Source organism: Oncorhynchus masou, chromosome 10, assembly GCF_036934945.1.
Source record: "Oncorhynchus masou masou isolate Uvic2021 chromosome 10, UVic_Omas_1.1, whole genome shotgun sequence".
NCBI classification, from domain to species: Eukaryota; Metazoa; Chordata; class Actinopteri; order Salmoniformes; family Salmonidae; genus Oncorhynchus; species Oncorhynchus masou.
Genome location: NC_088221.1, coordinates 14,304,048 through 14,318,134, shown reverse-complemented (window position 1 = coordinate 14,318,134; position 14,087 = coordinate 14,304,048). Strand labels below are relative to the sequence as shown.

The 14,087-nt window shown below is 40.8% G+C and overlaps 1 protein-coding gene across 4 annotated transcripts in view; it reads left to right on the top strand.

The window, feature by feature from the left end:
• The window catches only part of LOC135547185 (growth factor receptor-bound protein 14-like), a 63,192-nt gene that overhangs the window by 36,584 nt on the left and 12,521 nt on the right, over positions 1–14,087 (top strand). For 2 of the 4 annotated variants that reach the window (XM_064975942.1, XM_064975944.1), the window contains one exon: positions 5,411–5,567. In XM_064975942.1, the coding sequence (XP_064832014.1) occupies positions 5,411–5,567 (157 nt within the window). Of the gene's footprint in view, positions 1–3,328; positions 3,591–4,305; positions 4,657–5,410; positions 5,568–14,087 lie in introns of those variants that run through there. The other 2 variants (XM_064975945.1, XM_064975943.1) reach the window with 2 other exon arrangements.

The window sequence follows — 14,087 nt, the reverse complement described above, 5'->3', positions numbered from 1 at the left end:
CACTTTTCTGAACCTGTTTGGCCTGGAGTTCAGAGGGGAAAAAAAACTCTAGTCCAGAGATACAGTAGTTTTTATTTCATCCTTTTGGATTGTGCTTCTGTTTTTCTATCAGTTTCCCATCAGTCATCACATTTGCATTTTTTTTTTTTTTTTTTTTTTTTTTTTACATTCAATTCATAGATTTGTCTTCAGTATGTTTTCCCCTTTACTGCTGAGGTACAGTATATGGCAGTCATTGGAGCAGCTATGCATCTTCGGAGGTTAGCTAGCCTCCTCGTGTGTGTGTGTGACAAGCGGGCCTATATTTTTCACCATGCGCTTCCCTAGATCTTTCTCAGTAGCGTGTCTACAGTAGCAGCTGAATAGAAATGTGATACAATTTTGCAGTCGACGCACTTATTAAAAAGTGAGAGGGAATAAACTCCCCCCCCCCCCCCCCCCCCCCCCCATGGTTGACGTTAAAACACAATTTTGTCCACGTATTTCAGAAGACCCTGTGAACTCTGACTTGGACAGCCCAATGCCATGATGATATCACGCCAAGGATACATGTAGAAGTCATTTGGAATAGTTAACATCTGACCGGTTGAAATATGTGTCTATAAAACCTGTTTGGCAAAAATTACACTAGAGTGAGCCATTTCAAGGTTCCATGTGAGCCTGTTGCCTGTTGAACCACTGAGGAGTTCCACTGTTAAATGTGTAAAATGTTTGACCTGTGGTTATTTATGGTCCTCCAACATATTTTTGGTTTGGTGTTATGAGTACCCTTTTTAAAATGTGTTGTTAAAATACGTTTTTTTGCATTAATCATGAAATGAAAGGCTTGACATTACGTGGCAGAAACGCAGAATATGCAGCTGCACAATGGTCAACTGAAATGCCTCAAGATGAGAGCAGTAGGGCCAAGCGACTGCATCGGCCCAGGTGTAGCACCTAGGACTGCTGTGTCCAGACGGGCAGCAGTCCTAGGTGTAGCATGGCTAACTGAGCTTATCCAGTGCTTTTGCTGTAGTGAAGGGCACTGTGGATGTATGGTTGTTACACACTGAGCCGAGCCCAGGGCTGAGGCCACTGCTGTGGCACTCACAGATAGAGCTGCAGCTGTGGGAGTGGAGTTCAAGGTAAAACTAGCACACGCAAATTAGCAAACCGGTGTCCGCAACCCTGTCCTTGAGATAACGAGGACTTTTATAGCGTTGTTAGCAAAGCATAGACAAATCTATATTTAGGCCAGCCCTTTTGTCTGTCTGGATTTTCCCTCCCTTTTTTGTCTCAATTGGAGACCATGTTCCTTTTCTCCCAGAGTGTCTGTACAATTTGTATGTACAACCGTGTGGCCGTCGACGGGGAAGGCCGGGGCTAAACATTTGGGTTGCAGTTAGTACTGGTTCAAAGCTCGTAGCGCTGCTTAGCCCTGTCATCAACCTTATCACTGTTGGCCAACTCTTATCTTATTTCCCTCAGCACTCTCCCATGTCAGTCCCTGCACAGTGTATGTCATTGTGTTAGTTCCCGCAGTTCCAGAACGACTGACTATCTGAACTTAAATCGCGAGCACACTTCACATTTACTTTTGGACTGAAATGCACTTTTGGTATTTAGTTGCACAGGCCAGGTCGCCTGCATGTGCTCTGGACTACTTTTTCACTTCAACTGAGGCATTAAGTAGTCCTTATGTATTCACCCTCTTCGGATTTGTTGTCATATTTTAGTGTCGTCTTTGAACATGGTATAATGAAGAGAATATTTTTAAAAATTGGTAGAAAACTGCAGGTTTTAGACTTTATCTGTCTTTCTAGGAAAGCTTTTTGTAAAGCATCCACAGTAACTATATTAGTGTAATAACACTATAAAAAATTAAAAGGGAATTTGGCAGATGGAAATGGAGCTGTGAAATTAAAGCAGGTGCAGGTGGGCACATGGCGCAGCATGGCTACCTGATGAACGCACCTCTTTGTGCTCATTGATACAGAACGCAGCAGTTCACAGTGGCATTTTATCTGGCTTCGCCGTTCATTTGACTCCCCTTGGACCAAAGTGATTTATCATGGATACCGAGGCCAGTCATTTCAACCCTAGTTGAAACATCCCAGCATGCTCTGAACAATGATCGAATCGATATAGGCGAGAGCCGGCGCATGTAGATGCTAGTGTGGGCTCAAGTCTGTTGAAGGACTAATTAGAATGAATTATGCACGCTTTTTTTGTTCGTTAGTTGTGAACTTTTTTGCTGTCTGCAATCTTGTATCTCCAGATACGGAATGTGGGACACCGAATGAGGATCGACTCAGCAGATTATTTTATTGCAGAGTGTTGAATGCATTTTCAAGAACCTCATCAAATATTTGTCCAAAGCTCTCTGAAGTGGGTAAAGATAGATATTAGTCAAGAGATATGCACACAGATTATATCTAGCTTTGCGTAACACTCCAATAAGGACATACAGGACAAATTTGTTTTATTGCTGAATATAAAGAGACCGAGTGCTACATGGAGTATTGCACAATGGCTCGATCACACCTACAGCATCTTTTTGCTAAATGGTATGCAGCAGAATGTGGATATCTGTGCAACAAAAGTTCAACGTTCACCTTCTGCTACCATTTCTGTCAAGCCGTCTACGTATACCAGTTTTATGCATACGTTCGATAAATCCAACGAATTCGCCACACAGATCGCACTGCAACTGCCTCTGCCACGCAATGCTGTAGGGCAAATGCAGTGTTCCATTGGACATTTTTAAAGTACTTCTGGTGTACCAAAACACAATGTCGCTGTGATCGAGGCGTAACACTACAGTACTTTTATAATACATGTGTAGCATTTTCGTGAAGCAAAACAGTTTCCAATCAACAAAAATGTTGTAATTCGTGTTGTATTGCACTGGAACAAATGACGACAAACTATAATAAAAAATAAAAAAGTTGTAATAGGATTCTGATTGGGGTGACAAACCCCTACAAGGCAAAAACCTATAGGATTACTTAAAGTAGTCCATTAAGGACTGATACAAAATATTTTAGGATTGCGAGAATCCTATAGGATCCAATATGATTACTTTTGATTTCCAATCGGGGGAAAAAGCAGTATAATAGGATTCTGAAAGAGGTGGAACAAAATCTTATCGGATTGTGAATTGGAAATTGGATTCTATTGGAAAAATTGCAAATCCTATATTGTTTTTTTTTACTAGGGTTTTCCTATACATATATTAAAATATCTTCCTGACACACAAATTCTAAACCTTGTGTAGTGTAGCATCGTGTCCAGTGTATTTGTGTGGAGGAACTAATGTCAACCCGTCATCTGCAGGAGTAACGCAGTAAAAGCTGTTTCACCCCCTGACAAACCCTGCCCTGTTCCTCCATGAAACACGATCCTTTGGAGATTTGATTTGGCAAATTCTCAGGAAGTGACTTCCACAGAGGGACACAACTAGATTCCTGCCTAGATGTTTTTTTCCACAGCCTGATTTAGAGGCTCCTTCACACAGTTTTCATCTTTTTTTGTGTGTTTTTTGTTGTTGTTGTTGCTTTTGTCATTTCTACCCCTGGAAATGCATTGGATGCAATGTAATGTTTTATACAGTAAGTGCTCTGGGCTTTGAGATTATCATCTTCGGCTTTCTACTTCAACCTCCGTGACTTCAGTGTTACTGCAATGTATGAGATGATTAGTGTGTCATTGTTAGCTTGTCCGTCTGTACTGTACAGACAACTCACCAAAAGGACATTAAAGTCATCCCAGTAATGCAGTCCCTTGGCTTTTGTTAGGTACCCGCAAAGGGGGATCCTTATGTGTTTTTTGGGGTCTTGTAAATCTCGGCACTGACATTTTAAAAACGAGATTTTCTTTTTTACTTCATTGGGGGGTGACGTCATAGTTGGTGGTTGTGATTCGCTGCGGGCTCCTTAAGGGCGCTGACCCCAGCTCGGCTGGAGCACTGTGGCCTCGTTTCACTCCACAAAAGAGGGCTGGTGCATCCTGCCCCACGATCCGCCTTAAACCAAGGCACAGAGACCCGTGCACACAGAAAGAGGCAGCCAGTTGGTCTTTACTGTGACTCTCTTCCTCCCTTCTCCCCGCCCACCCCTGTCAACTTTAGACGGAGTTGACCCAACTAGCATTACATTTAACCAGCACCTTTGTAATGGTTTTAGAGCTCACGCAGGGCTTTATGCTAAGAACTCAAATTGCCATGGCTGTGTGAATAGGGAGGGGGAGTGAGCCTTTTTGACTCTTTTTTCCTCCTCCTCCTGGGCTGTGTGGAGCAGAGCAGGCTGATCCTGGGCTCTTTTACTTGTGTGGGGGGGGGGGGGGAAAGGTAGCAGGTGATTGGGCCATAGCCCCAGTGACATATATCTGTGGAGTCAGGAAAACGCTGTGCTCAGAGGCAGCTCTTTCTAATTAGCTCATTTCTGCCCCACTGCAGTAAAGAGAGGAGAAAGAGAGGGAGAGCGGGCTCTACTTTCCGCTTCCCAGCTGATACCGACTCGCTACTCGGCTCTGTTCTGTTCGGCTCTGCACTGTCTGCCTGTCTGATGCATGTTTCCATGTTCCTCACTAAAAGCCCGGTTTACAATGCTGTGCACTCAGCCCTATATAGGCTGCAGAGTTAGCTCAAATACACAGGTCTTGTCTCCCAACCGAAAGGTAAGTTGTGATGTCAGATGATTTGTTAGTAGCTTGTTTTGTGTTAATATTGCATGACTGTTGAGATTCTCTGAGAGCTGTTTAATGCAGAGCTGTAATATACCTGCTGTGAAGAAGGAAAAAGAAGGACAAGGTAATTGGAACAATAGGCTACGCAGTAGGCACGTTGATGTTTGTCGTGTCTTGTCCTGGAGGCAGGACTGGTCGCTTTCCCATTTTAGATAGGCAGGCTGCAAATTCCAAATAAAAATGTATGAAAACAAAAAATTGTTGGTCTTACGTTTAAGTTAGGGTTAGCAGTGTGGTTAGGGTTAGGTTTAAAATGTTCAGACTTTGTGGCTGTGCCAGCTAGTGCAGAGCTGTCTCCAGAACAAGATTTACGATGGAAAAACTCTAACCTGCACGCAGTAGGCTACTTTGTTAGGGATACATTTATCAACTTTTGGGAGAATTTTGTGCTCTTGTGTGTGGGTTGAATGATTATGGGGTAGAATTATCGTGGACTTTGACAAAATGAGATTTGACATGCCTAATATCCTATAAAGCTTGGAGAACATTTTGAAAATCGCATGTTTGAAATTTTCTGACCACTATTTCTTGCCTAGTTGGTTATTTGTAAAGTTTGATGTATATTTAATGTACATTTTTATTTAATATACATATGTGGTATGTATTTTAAATGTACATATAAAGCAAGATCTGAACTTTTCTGATACATATGTTGTTCAAGTCAATGTGTTTTGTTTCGCTGCAGGTAATCAAAGTGTATAATGAGGACAATACAAGTCGAACAGTAGAGGTTCCCACTGACATCACAGCCCGGGACATATGCCAGCTGTTTGTCCTGAAGAATCACTGCATTGACGACCACAGCTGGACTCTGTTTGAGCATCTCACCCATCTAAGCATAGGTAAGAATTCAATTCAAAACAACTTTATTTATCCCACCAGTGGCAATTAAGACAAAGCCGTTTTACAAGTACAGTATCAAATAGACACAAAATCCTCCACATAAAAAAAGTGTATACAACCTTAGATTACTGTGTAATAGTGATGAGGATGTGCACAAGATTCGGTTTAGTGAGTGCATAACCCTAAACCGGATACAGTTTTTTAAATTTTTTTATTCTTGCTGTGGCTCACTGCAGTGTGATTCTGTTCTTTGGAAAGATACCACCAAGTTGATCAGCAAGGAGTTAATCGTACAGCAACGGTGACTCCAATCTTCCTACAGGTGTAGCCTTACCATTTCTCAGCAGCTTACATTGCACAATTTATCCATCTGTTCTGTTCATTATTTCATTGAGTCTTGAAAGCATTGACTTTGCTGGAAATGTGCTGTTATCATTCAACCAGTTTAGTAAGGTGTGTCCTAATGTCTGCAGTGTTGCAGTCTCTCATTTTCTCCTTGACTTTATTGGCATGACTGTAATGTTGAATTATATTTTTTTAAGTGTTCATTTCAGATGAGCTTAACTGAACAAGAATATAAACTCAACATGTAAAGTGTTGGTCCCATGTTTCATGAGCTGATGTCAAAGATCCCAGAAATGTTCCATATGCACAAAAAGCTTATTTCGGTCAAATTGTGTGCACAGATTTGTTTACTTCCCTGTTAATGAGCATTTATCCTTTGCCAAGATAATTCATCCACCTGACTGGTGTCGCATATCAAGAAGCTGATTAAACTGCATGATTATTACACAGGTACACCTTGTGCTGGACAAAATAAAAGGCCACTCTAAAATGTGCAATTTTGTCAGGCAACACAGTGCTGCAGATGTCTCAAGTTTTGAGGGAGTGAGCAATTGGCATGCTGACTGCAGGAATGTCCAACAGAGCTTTTGCCAGAGAATTGAATATTAATTTCTCTACCATGAGCTTCCTCCAACGTCGTTTTAGAGAATTTACCAGTACGTCCAACTGGCCTCACAACCGCAGACCACGTGTAACAACACCAGCACCTCAACATCTGGCTTCCCCACCTGCGAGATTGTCTGAGACCAGGCTCCCGGACAGCTGATGAAACTGTGGGTTTGCACAACCAAAGAATTTCTGCACAGTCTCGGGAATCTCATCTGCGTGGTTGTCGTCCTCACCAGGGTCTTGACCTGACTGCAGTTCGGTGTCGTAACCAACTTCAGTCAGCAAATGCTCACCTTCGATGGCCACTGGCACATAGGAGGAGTGTGCTCTTCACAGATAAATCCTGATTTTAACTGTACCGGGCAGATGGCAGACAGCGTTTATGGTGTCGTGTGGGCGAGTGGTTTGCTGATTTCAATGTTATGAACAGGTGGTGGGGTTATGGTATGGGCAGGCATAAGCTATGGACAACAAACACAATTGCATTTTATCGAAGATATTTTGAAATCGCAGAGATACTGTGACGAGATCCTGTGACGAGATCCTGAGGCCCATTGTTTTGCCATTCATCCTCTGCCATCACCTCATTCAGCATGATAATGCACGGCCCCATGTCGCAAGGATCTGTACATAATTCCTAGAAGCTGAAAATGTCCCAGTTCTTCCATGGCCTGCATACTCACCAGACATGTCACCCATTGAGGATGTTTGGGATGCTCTGGATCATCGTGTACGACAGCGTGTTCCAGTTTCCACAATATCCAGCAACTCTCCAAAAGCCACAATCGACAGCCTTAAGTCAATATGAAGAAGATGTATCGCGCTGCATGAGGCAAATGGTGGATACACCAGATACTGACTGGTTTTCTGATCCATGCCCCTATGTCTTTTTTTTTTGGCATCTGTATTCCCAGAAATCCATAGATTAGGCCCTTATGAATTTGTTTCAATTGACTGATTTCCTTATTTGAACTGTAACTCAGTAAAATCTTTGTTGCATTTATATTTTTTGTTCGGTGTATGCAGAAAAGACTCAATTAATCCCTAAATGCAAATGACCCTTTGGAAAAGAAACTTGTGAAAAGAATGTCAGCTAAAACACAACCTCTTTTATTCCAATAGTCAATTGTTTCCTGTTGGTGAAACATTGAGCTAACAGGCTCCTAACTGCTGTCATTATAAAGAAGCCGTAAAACTGTAAAGAACTAGGGTTCCAAAGTTCCCATGTTTTCTGGAAATCCCAGTGGGTGGATTCCTTGATTTCCTGCTTATTCACTCCTAAATCCAGGCATATTCTAACCTGGGTTTCTGGAAAACCTGGTAACTAGTATTTTGCAACCCTGTAAAGAACCTTACATATGACTACATTGCAAGGCATCTCAGCATCTTTTGTGCCATGTTATATCATACTGACATAAAATATGGCTTTTGTCCCCCAAATGGCACCCTATTCCCTAATATATAGTGCACTACTTTTGACCAAAGCCCTATGTGCCATTTGGGATAGACTAATTAGTTCCTCTTGACCTTTTAGAGCCCTTTGAACCTCTAACAATCTCTGGCCTGATTCACTCATCTTGGTCAAGCCAAATAAAGCTTGCACTTGAAACTACTTCTATAACAGAAGCACATCTGCTTTCACTGAGTTTGTAATGAAGTGCTACTCGACTTAGATGTACAATTTTTGCATTATTCATTTTCTAAGCCCTTTCAGCACTTAATGCAGTGCTTATGTGGCAATGAAATTATACCTTTTTTCCCCCTTCTCTAACGATACCAGACAGCCATTGCTTTATTGGCTGTAATAGACCCTGACAAGGATTTGGGTCTGATGACCATGCGGCAGCCCGGCTTGCCACGGCTGTGGTTATACTATGGGAATTACTCAGCCTCAATTGGCTGTGCAGCATTCCAGATGACTGCCTGAAAAACCGCTGCTTTCCATTGGAACGATGAATATGCATTTGAGGTTCAAAGGATGAGTAAAGTTCGATAACTTGAAATAATAAATATAGCTGTGATCAACAATGAACGGGGTTCACAGGATGACCGAAGTTGCACATGATCCGTTGGATAACAAAGTTCCTACATGAGAGATTGCTATCTTCCTTTATGTACAATCAGAATGACCATGTTTATCTCTCAATACCACAAGGATGGCACAAGTGACTTTAAGTCTAGTGCTGTAGGTTGCATCTTTGAATACAGCAGGTCATTATTTATAAGTGCATTACTTAATGTATTGAGTTTACGTGTGTGTGTCTATATCAAACGATTATGATTTTTCAATGCCGATACCGATTTATTGGAGGACCAAAAAAAGCCGATGACGATTTTTTAAATATATTTTTTGACATTTTTTAAAACTTATTTGTATTAATGACAATTACAACAATACTGAATGAACACTTATTTTAACTTAATATAATACATCAATTAAATCAATTTAGCCTCAAATAAATAATGAAATATGTTCAATTTGGTTTAAATAATGCAAAAACAGTGTTGGAGGAGAAAGCTTTCTTACATGTCACATATTGCACTTTTACTAACGTTTAAGTTCCTTGCTCAAAACATGAGAACATATGAAAGCTGATGGTTCCTTTTAACATGAGTCTTCAATATTCCCAGGTAAGAGGTTTTAGGTTGTAGGACTATTTCTCTCTATACCATTTGTATTTCATATACCTTTTGACTATTGGGTGTTCTTATAGGCAGTTTAGTATTGCCAGTGTAACAGTATAGCTTCCGTCCCTCTCCTCGCTCCTACCTGGGCTCGAACCAGGAACACATCGACAACAGCCACCCTCTAAGCAGCGTTACCCATGCAGAGCAAGGGGAACAACCACTCCAAGTCTCAGAGCGAGTGACGTTTGAAACGCTATTAGCGCGCACCCCGCTAACTAGCTAGCCATTTCACATCGGTTACACCAGCCTAATCTTGGGAGTTGATAGGCTTGAAGTCATAAACAGCGCAATGCTTGAAGCATTGCGAAGAGCTGCTGGCAAAATGCACGAAAGTGCTGTTTGAATGAATGCTGCTGGTGCCTACCATTGCTCAGTCAGACTGCTTTATCAAATCATAGACTTAATTATAACATCATAACACTCAGAAATACGAGTCTTAGGCCATTAATATGGTAGAATCCGGAAACGATCTCAAAAACAAAACATTTATTATTTCAGTGAAATACGGAAACGTTCTGTATTTTATCTAATGGGTGGCATCCATAAGTCTAAATATTCCTGTAACATTGCACAACCTTCAATGTTATGTCATAATTACGTAAATTTCTGGCAAATTAGTTCGCAATGAGCCAGGCGGCCCAAACTGTTGCATATACCCTGACTCTGCATGCAATGAACGCAAGAGAAGTGACACACTTTCACCTGGTTAATATTGCCTGCTAACCTGCATTTCTTTTGGCTAAATATGCAGGTTTAAAAATGTGTATTGATTTTAAGAAAGGCGTTGATGTTTATGGTTAGGTACACGTTGGAACAAGGACAGTCCTTTTTCGCGAATACACACCGCATCGATTATATGCAACGCAGGACGCGCTAGATAAACTAGTAATATCATCAACCATGTGTAGTTGTAACTAGTGATTATGATTGATTGTTTTTTTATAAGATAAGTTTAATGCTAGCTTGCAACTTACCTTGGCTTCTTACTGCATTTGCGTAACAGGCATGCTCCTCGTGAGGCAGGTAGTTAGAAGGTTGGACTAGTTAACCGTAAGGTTGCAAGATTGAATCCCTGAGCTGACAAGGTAAAAATCTGTCGTTCTGCCCCTGGACAAGGCAGTTAACCCACCGTTCCTAGGCCGTCATTGAAATTAAGAATAGCGGAACCCCTCGCCAACAGACAATGAAATTGCAGGGCGCCAAATACAAATCAACAAATCTCTTGAATCAAATTTCTCAAACATATACAAGTGTTAGGCACTATTTTAAATATAACTTTCTCATTAATCCAGCCACAGTGTCTGATTTCAAAAATGCTTTACAGTGAAAGCTCCACAAATGATTATGTTAGGTCACCACCAACTCACAGAAAAACCCAGCCATTTTCCAGCCAAAGAGAGGAGTCACAAAAAGCACAAATAGAGATCACTATCATTTGATGATCTTCATTAGATGACACTCATAGGACTTCATGTTACACAATAAATGTATGTTTTGTTCGATAAAGTGCATATTTATATAAAAAAATCTAATTTTAAATTGGCGCATTATGTTCAGTAGATCTAAAACATGCAGTGATTGTGCAGAGAGCCACATGAATTCACAGAAATAGTCATTGTAAATTTTGATGAAAATTCTAGTGCTATGCATGGAACTTTAGATACACTTCTCCTTAATGCAACCGCTGTGTCAGATTTCAAAACTTTACAGAAAAAGCATAATCTGAGAACATCACTCGGAGCCCAAACCAGCCAGAGAAATATCCACCATGTTGGGTAGTCAACATTATTCATAAATGGCATTATAAATATTCTCTTACCTTTTTGATGATCTTCATCAGAATGCACTCCCAGGAATCACAGTTCCACAATAAATGCTTGTTTTGTTCGATAATGTCCATTTATGGACATTTATGTCTAATAGCTTCTTTTGTTAGGGCGTTTGGTCAAAAGAGCGATCTGGTCCAGTCGGACGAAACGTTCAAAAAGTTATATTACAGGTCGAAGAAACTTGTCAAACTAAGTATAGAATCAATCTTTAGGATGTGTTTATCATAAAAGTTCAATAATGTTCCAACCAGAGAATTCCTTTGTGTGTAGAAAAGCCATGGAACGAGTTAACTCTCTCGTGACTGTGCGCCATGAGGCTGTGACACTCTGCCAGACTCAGAGCTCTCATCCGGTCCCACGTCACAGTAAAGCCTGATTCAAGTTTCTAAAGACGGTTGACATCTAGTGGAAGCCTTAGGAAGTGCATCTTGACCCATATCCCACTGTATTCGATAGGGCTGAGTTCAAAAACTACAAACCTCAGATTTCCCACTTCCTGTTTGGATTTTTGTCTCAGGTTTTTGCCTGCCATATGAGTTCTGTTTTGCTCACAGACATCATTCAAACAGTTTTAGAAACTTCTGAGTGTTTTCTATCCAATACTACTAATAATATACATATATTAAGCATCTGGAACTGAGTAGGAGGCAGTTCACTCTGGGCACGCTATTCATCCAAAAGTGAAAATGCTGCCCCCTATCCCAATTAACTGACTTGCCTAGTTAAATAAAGGTGTAAAAAATAAAGGTGTATGTGTGTATACAGTGGGGGGGGGAGTATTTAATCAGCCACCAATTGTGCAAGTTCTCCCACTTAAAAAGATGAGAGGCCTGTAATTTTCATCATAGGTACACTTCAACTATGATAGACAAAATGAGAGAAAAAAATCCAGAAAATCACATTGTATGATTTTTTATGAATTTATTTGCAAATTATGGTAGAAAATAAGTATTTGGTCACCCACAAACACGCAAGATTTCTGGCTCTCACAGACCTGTAACTTCTTCTTTAAGAGGCTCCTCTGTCCTCCACTCGTTACCTGTATTAATGGCACCTGTTTGAACTTGTTATCAGTATAAAAGACACCTGTCCACAACCTCAAACAGTCACACTCCAAACTCCACTATGGCCAAGACCAAAGAGCTGTCAAAGGACACCAGAAACAAAATTGTAGACCTGCACCAGGCTGGGAAGACTGAATCTGCAATTGGTAAGCAGCTTGGTTTGAAGAAATCAACGGTGGGAGCACCCCCGTGGGGTCAAAATGATCACAAGAACGGTGAGCAAAAATCCCAGAACCACACGGGGGGACCTAGTGAATGACCTGCAGAGAGCTGGGACCAAAGTAACAAAGCCTACCATCAGTAACACACTACGCCGCCAGGGACTCAAATCCTGCAGTTCCAGACGTGTCCCCCTGCTTAAGCCAGTACATGCCCAGGCCCGTCTGAAGTTTGCTAGAGAGCATTTGGATGATCCAGAAGAAGATTGGGAGAATGTCATATGGTCAGATGAAACCAAAATAGAACTTTTTGGAAAAAACTCAACTCGTTGTGTTTGGAGGACAAAGAATGCAGAGTTGCATCCAAAGAACACAATGTGAAGCATGGGGGTGGAAACATCATGCTTTGGGGCTGTTTTTCCGCAAAGGGACCAGGACGACTGATCCGTGTAAAGGAAAGAATGAATGGGGCCATGAATCATGAGATTTTGAGTGAAAACCTCCTTCCATCAGTAAGGGCATTGAAGATGAAACGTGGCTGGGTCTTTCAGCATGACAATGATCCCAAACACACCGTCCGGGCAACGAAGGAGTGGCTTCATAAGAAGCATTTCAAGGTTCTGGAGTGGCCTAGCCAGTCTCCAGATCTCAACCCCATAGAAAATCTTTGGAGGGAGTTGAAAGTCCGTGTTGCCCAGCAACAGCCCCAAAACATCACTGCTCTAGAGGAGATCTGCATGGAGGAATGGGCCAAAATACCAGCAACAGTGTGTGAAAACCCTGTGAAGACTTACAGAAAACGTTTGACCTCTGTCATTGCCAACAAAGGGTATATAACAAAGTATTGAGAAACTTTTGTTATTGACCAAATACTTATTTTCCACCATAATTTGCAAATAAATTCATTAAAAATCCTACAATGTGATTTTCTGGATTTTTCTAATTTTGTCTGTCATAGTTGAAGTGTACCTATGATGAAAATTACAGCCCTCTCATCTTTTTAAGTGGGAGAACTTGCACAATTGGTGGCTGACGAAATACATTTTTGCCCCACTGTATATATATATATATATATATATATATATATTTGTATGTAACGTTTATGGTAGTAATTTATTTAACTTTGTCTCCTCGGTAAGAAAAGCACCACTTATTTTTAAAATTAGGAATCCAATGTGCCATTTGTTTATTTCTGTGTTTACGTGACTAATGCTACTACTTTTTGGGAAAATGTGTTGTATAATTATATATATATATATGCTGACTGCGCAAGTGGCAGGACTTCCGGTTTCAAATATCCCCTTTCCAATACGTTCAGAACATATAATGGAGCAACAATAAATGATATACTAATCACAATGTTTTAATTAACAGATTTTGAGCATTAGTGTTACATATGCAAATAATCATTTGACAAAGTTTAGGCATGTACCATGGACTTACGTTCCACATTTTAGTGTCATTTGGACTTATGCTTCATGACAGTAAAAAAAATGTATTTTTTGGTGCATATTTTAACGCATGCTAATATTTATCTACTGGTATAGTGTGGCCATCCTTTGAATGCATCAACATTTGGAGTGAATCAGATTTTTTATAGAATGGGTGGTTTGGAATTCCCATTGTTAGTCTCATGCCCATGACATGCTATAAAAAATTGTACACTGAGTGTACAAAACATTAAGAACTCTTTCCATGACAGACTGACCAGTTGAAGACAGGTGAAAGCCATGATCCCTTATTGATGTCACTTGTTAAATCCACTTCAATGAGTGTAGATGAAGGGGAGGAGATGGGTTAAAGAAGGATTTTTAAGCCTTGAGACA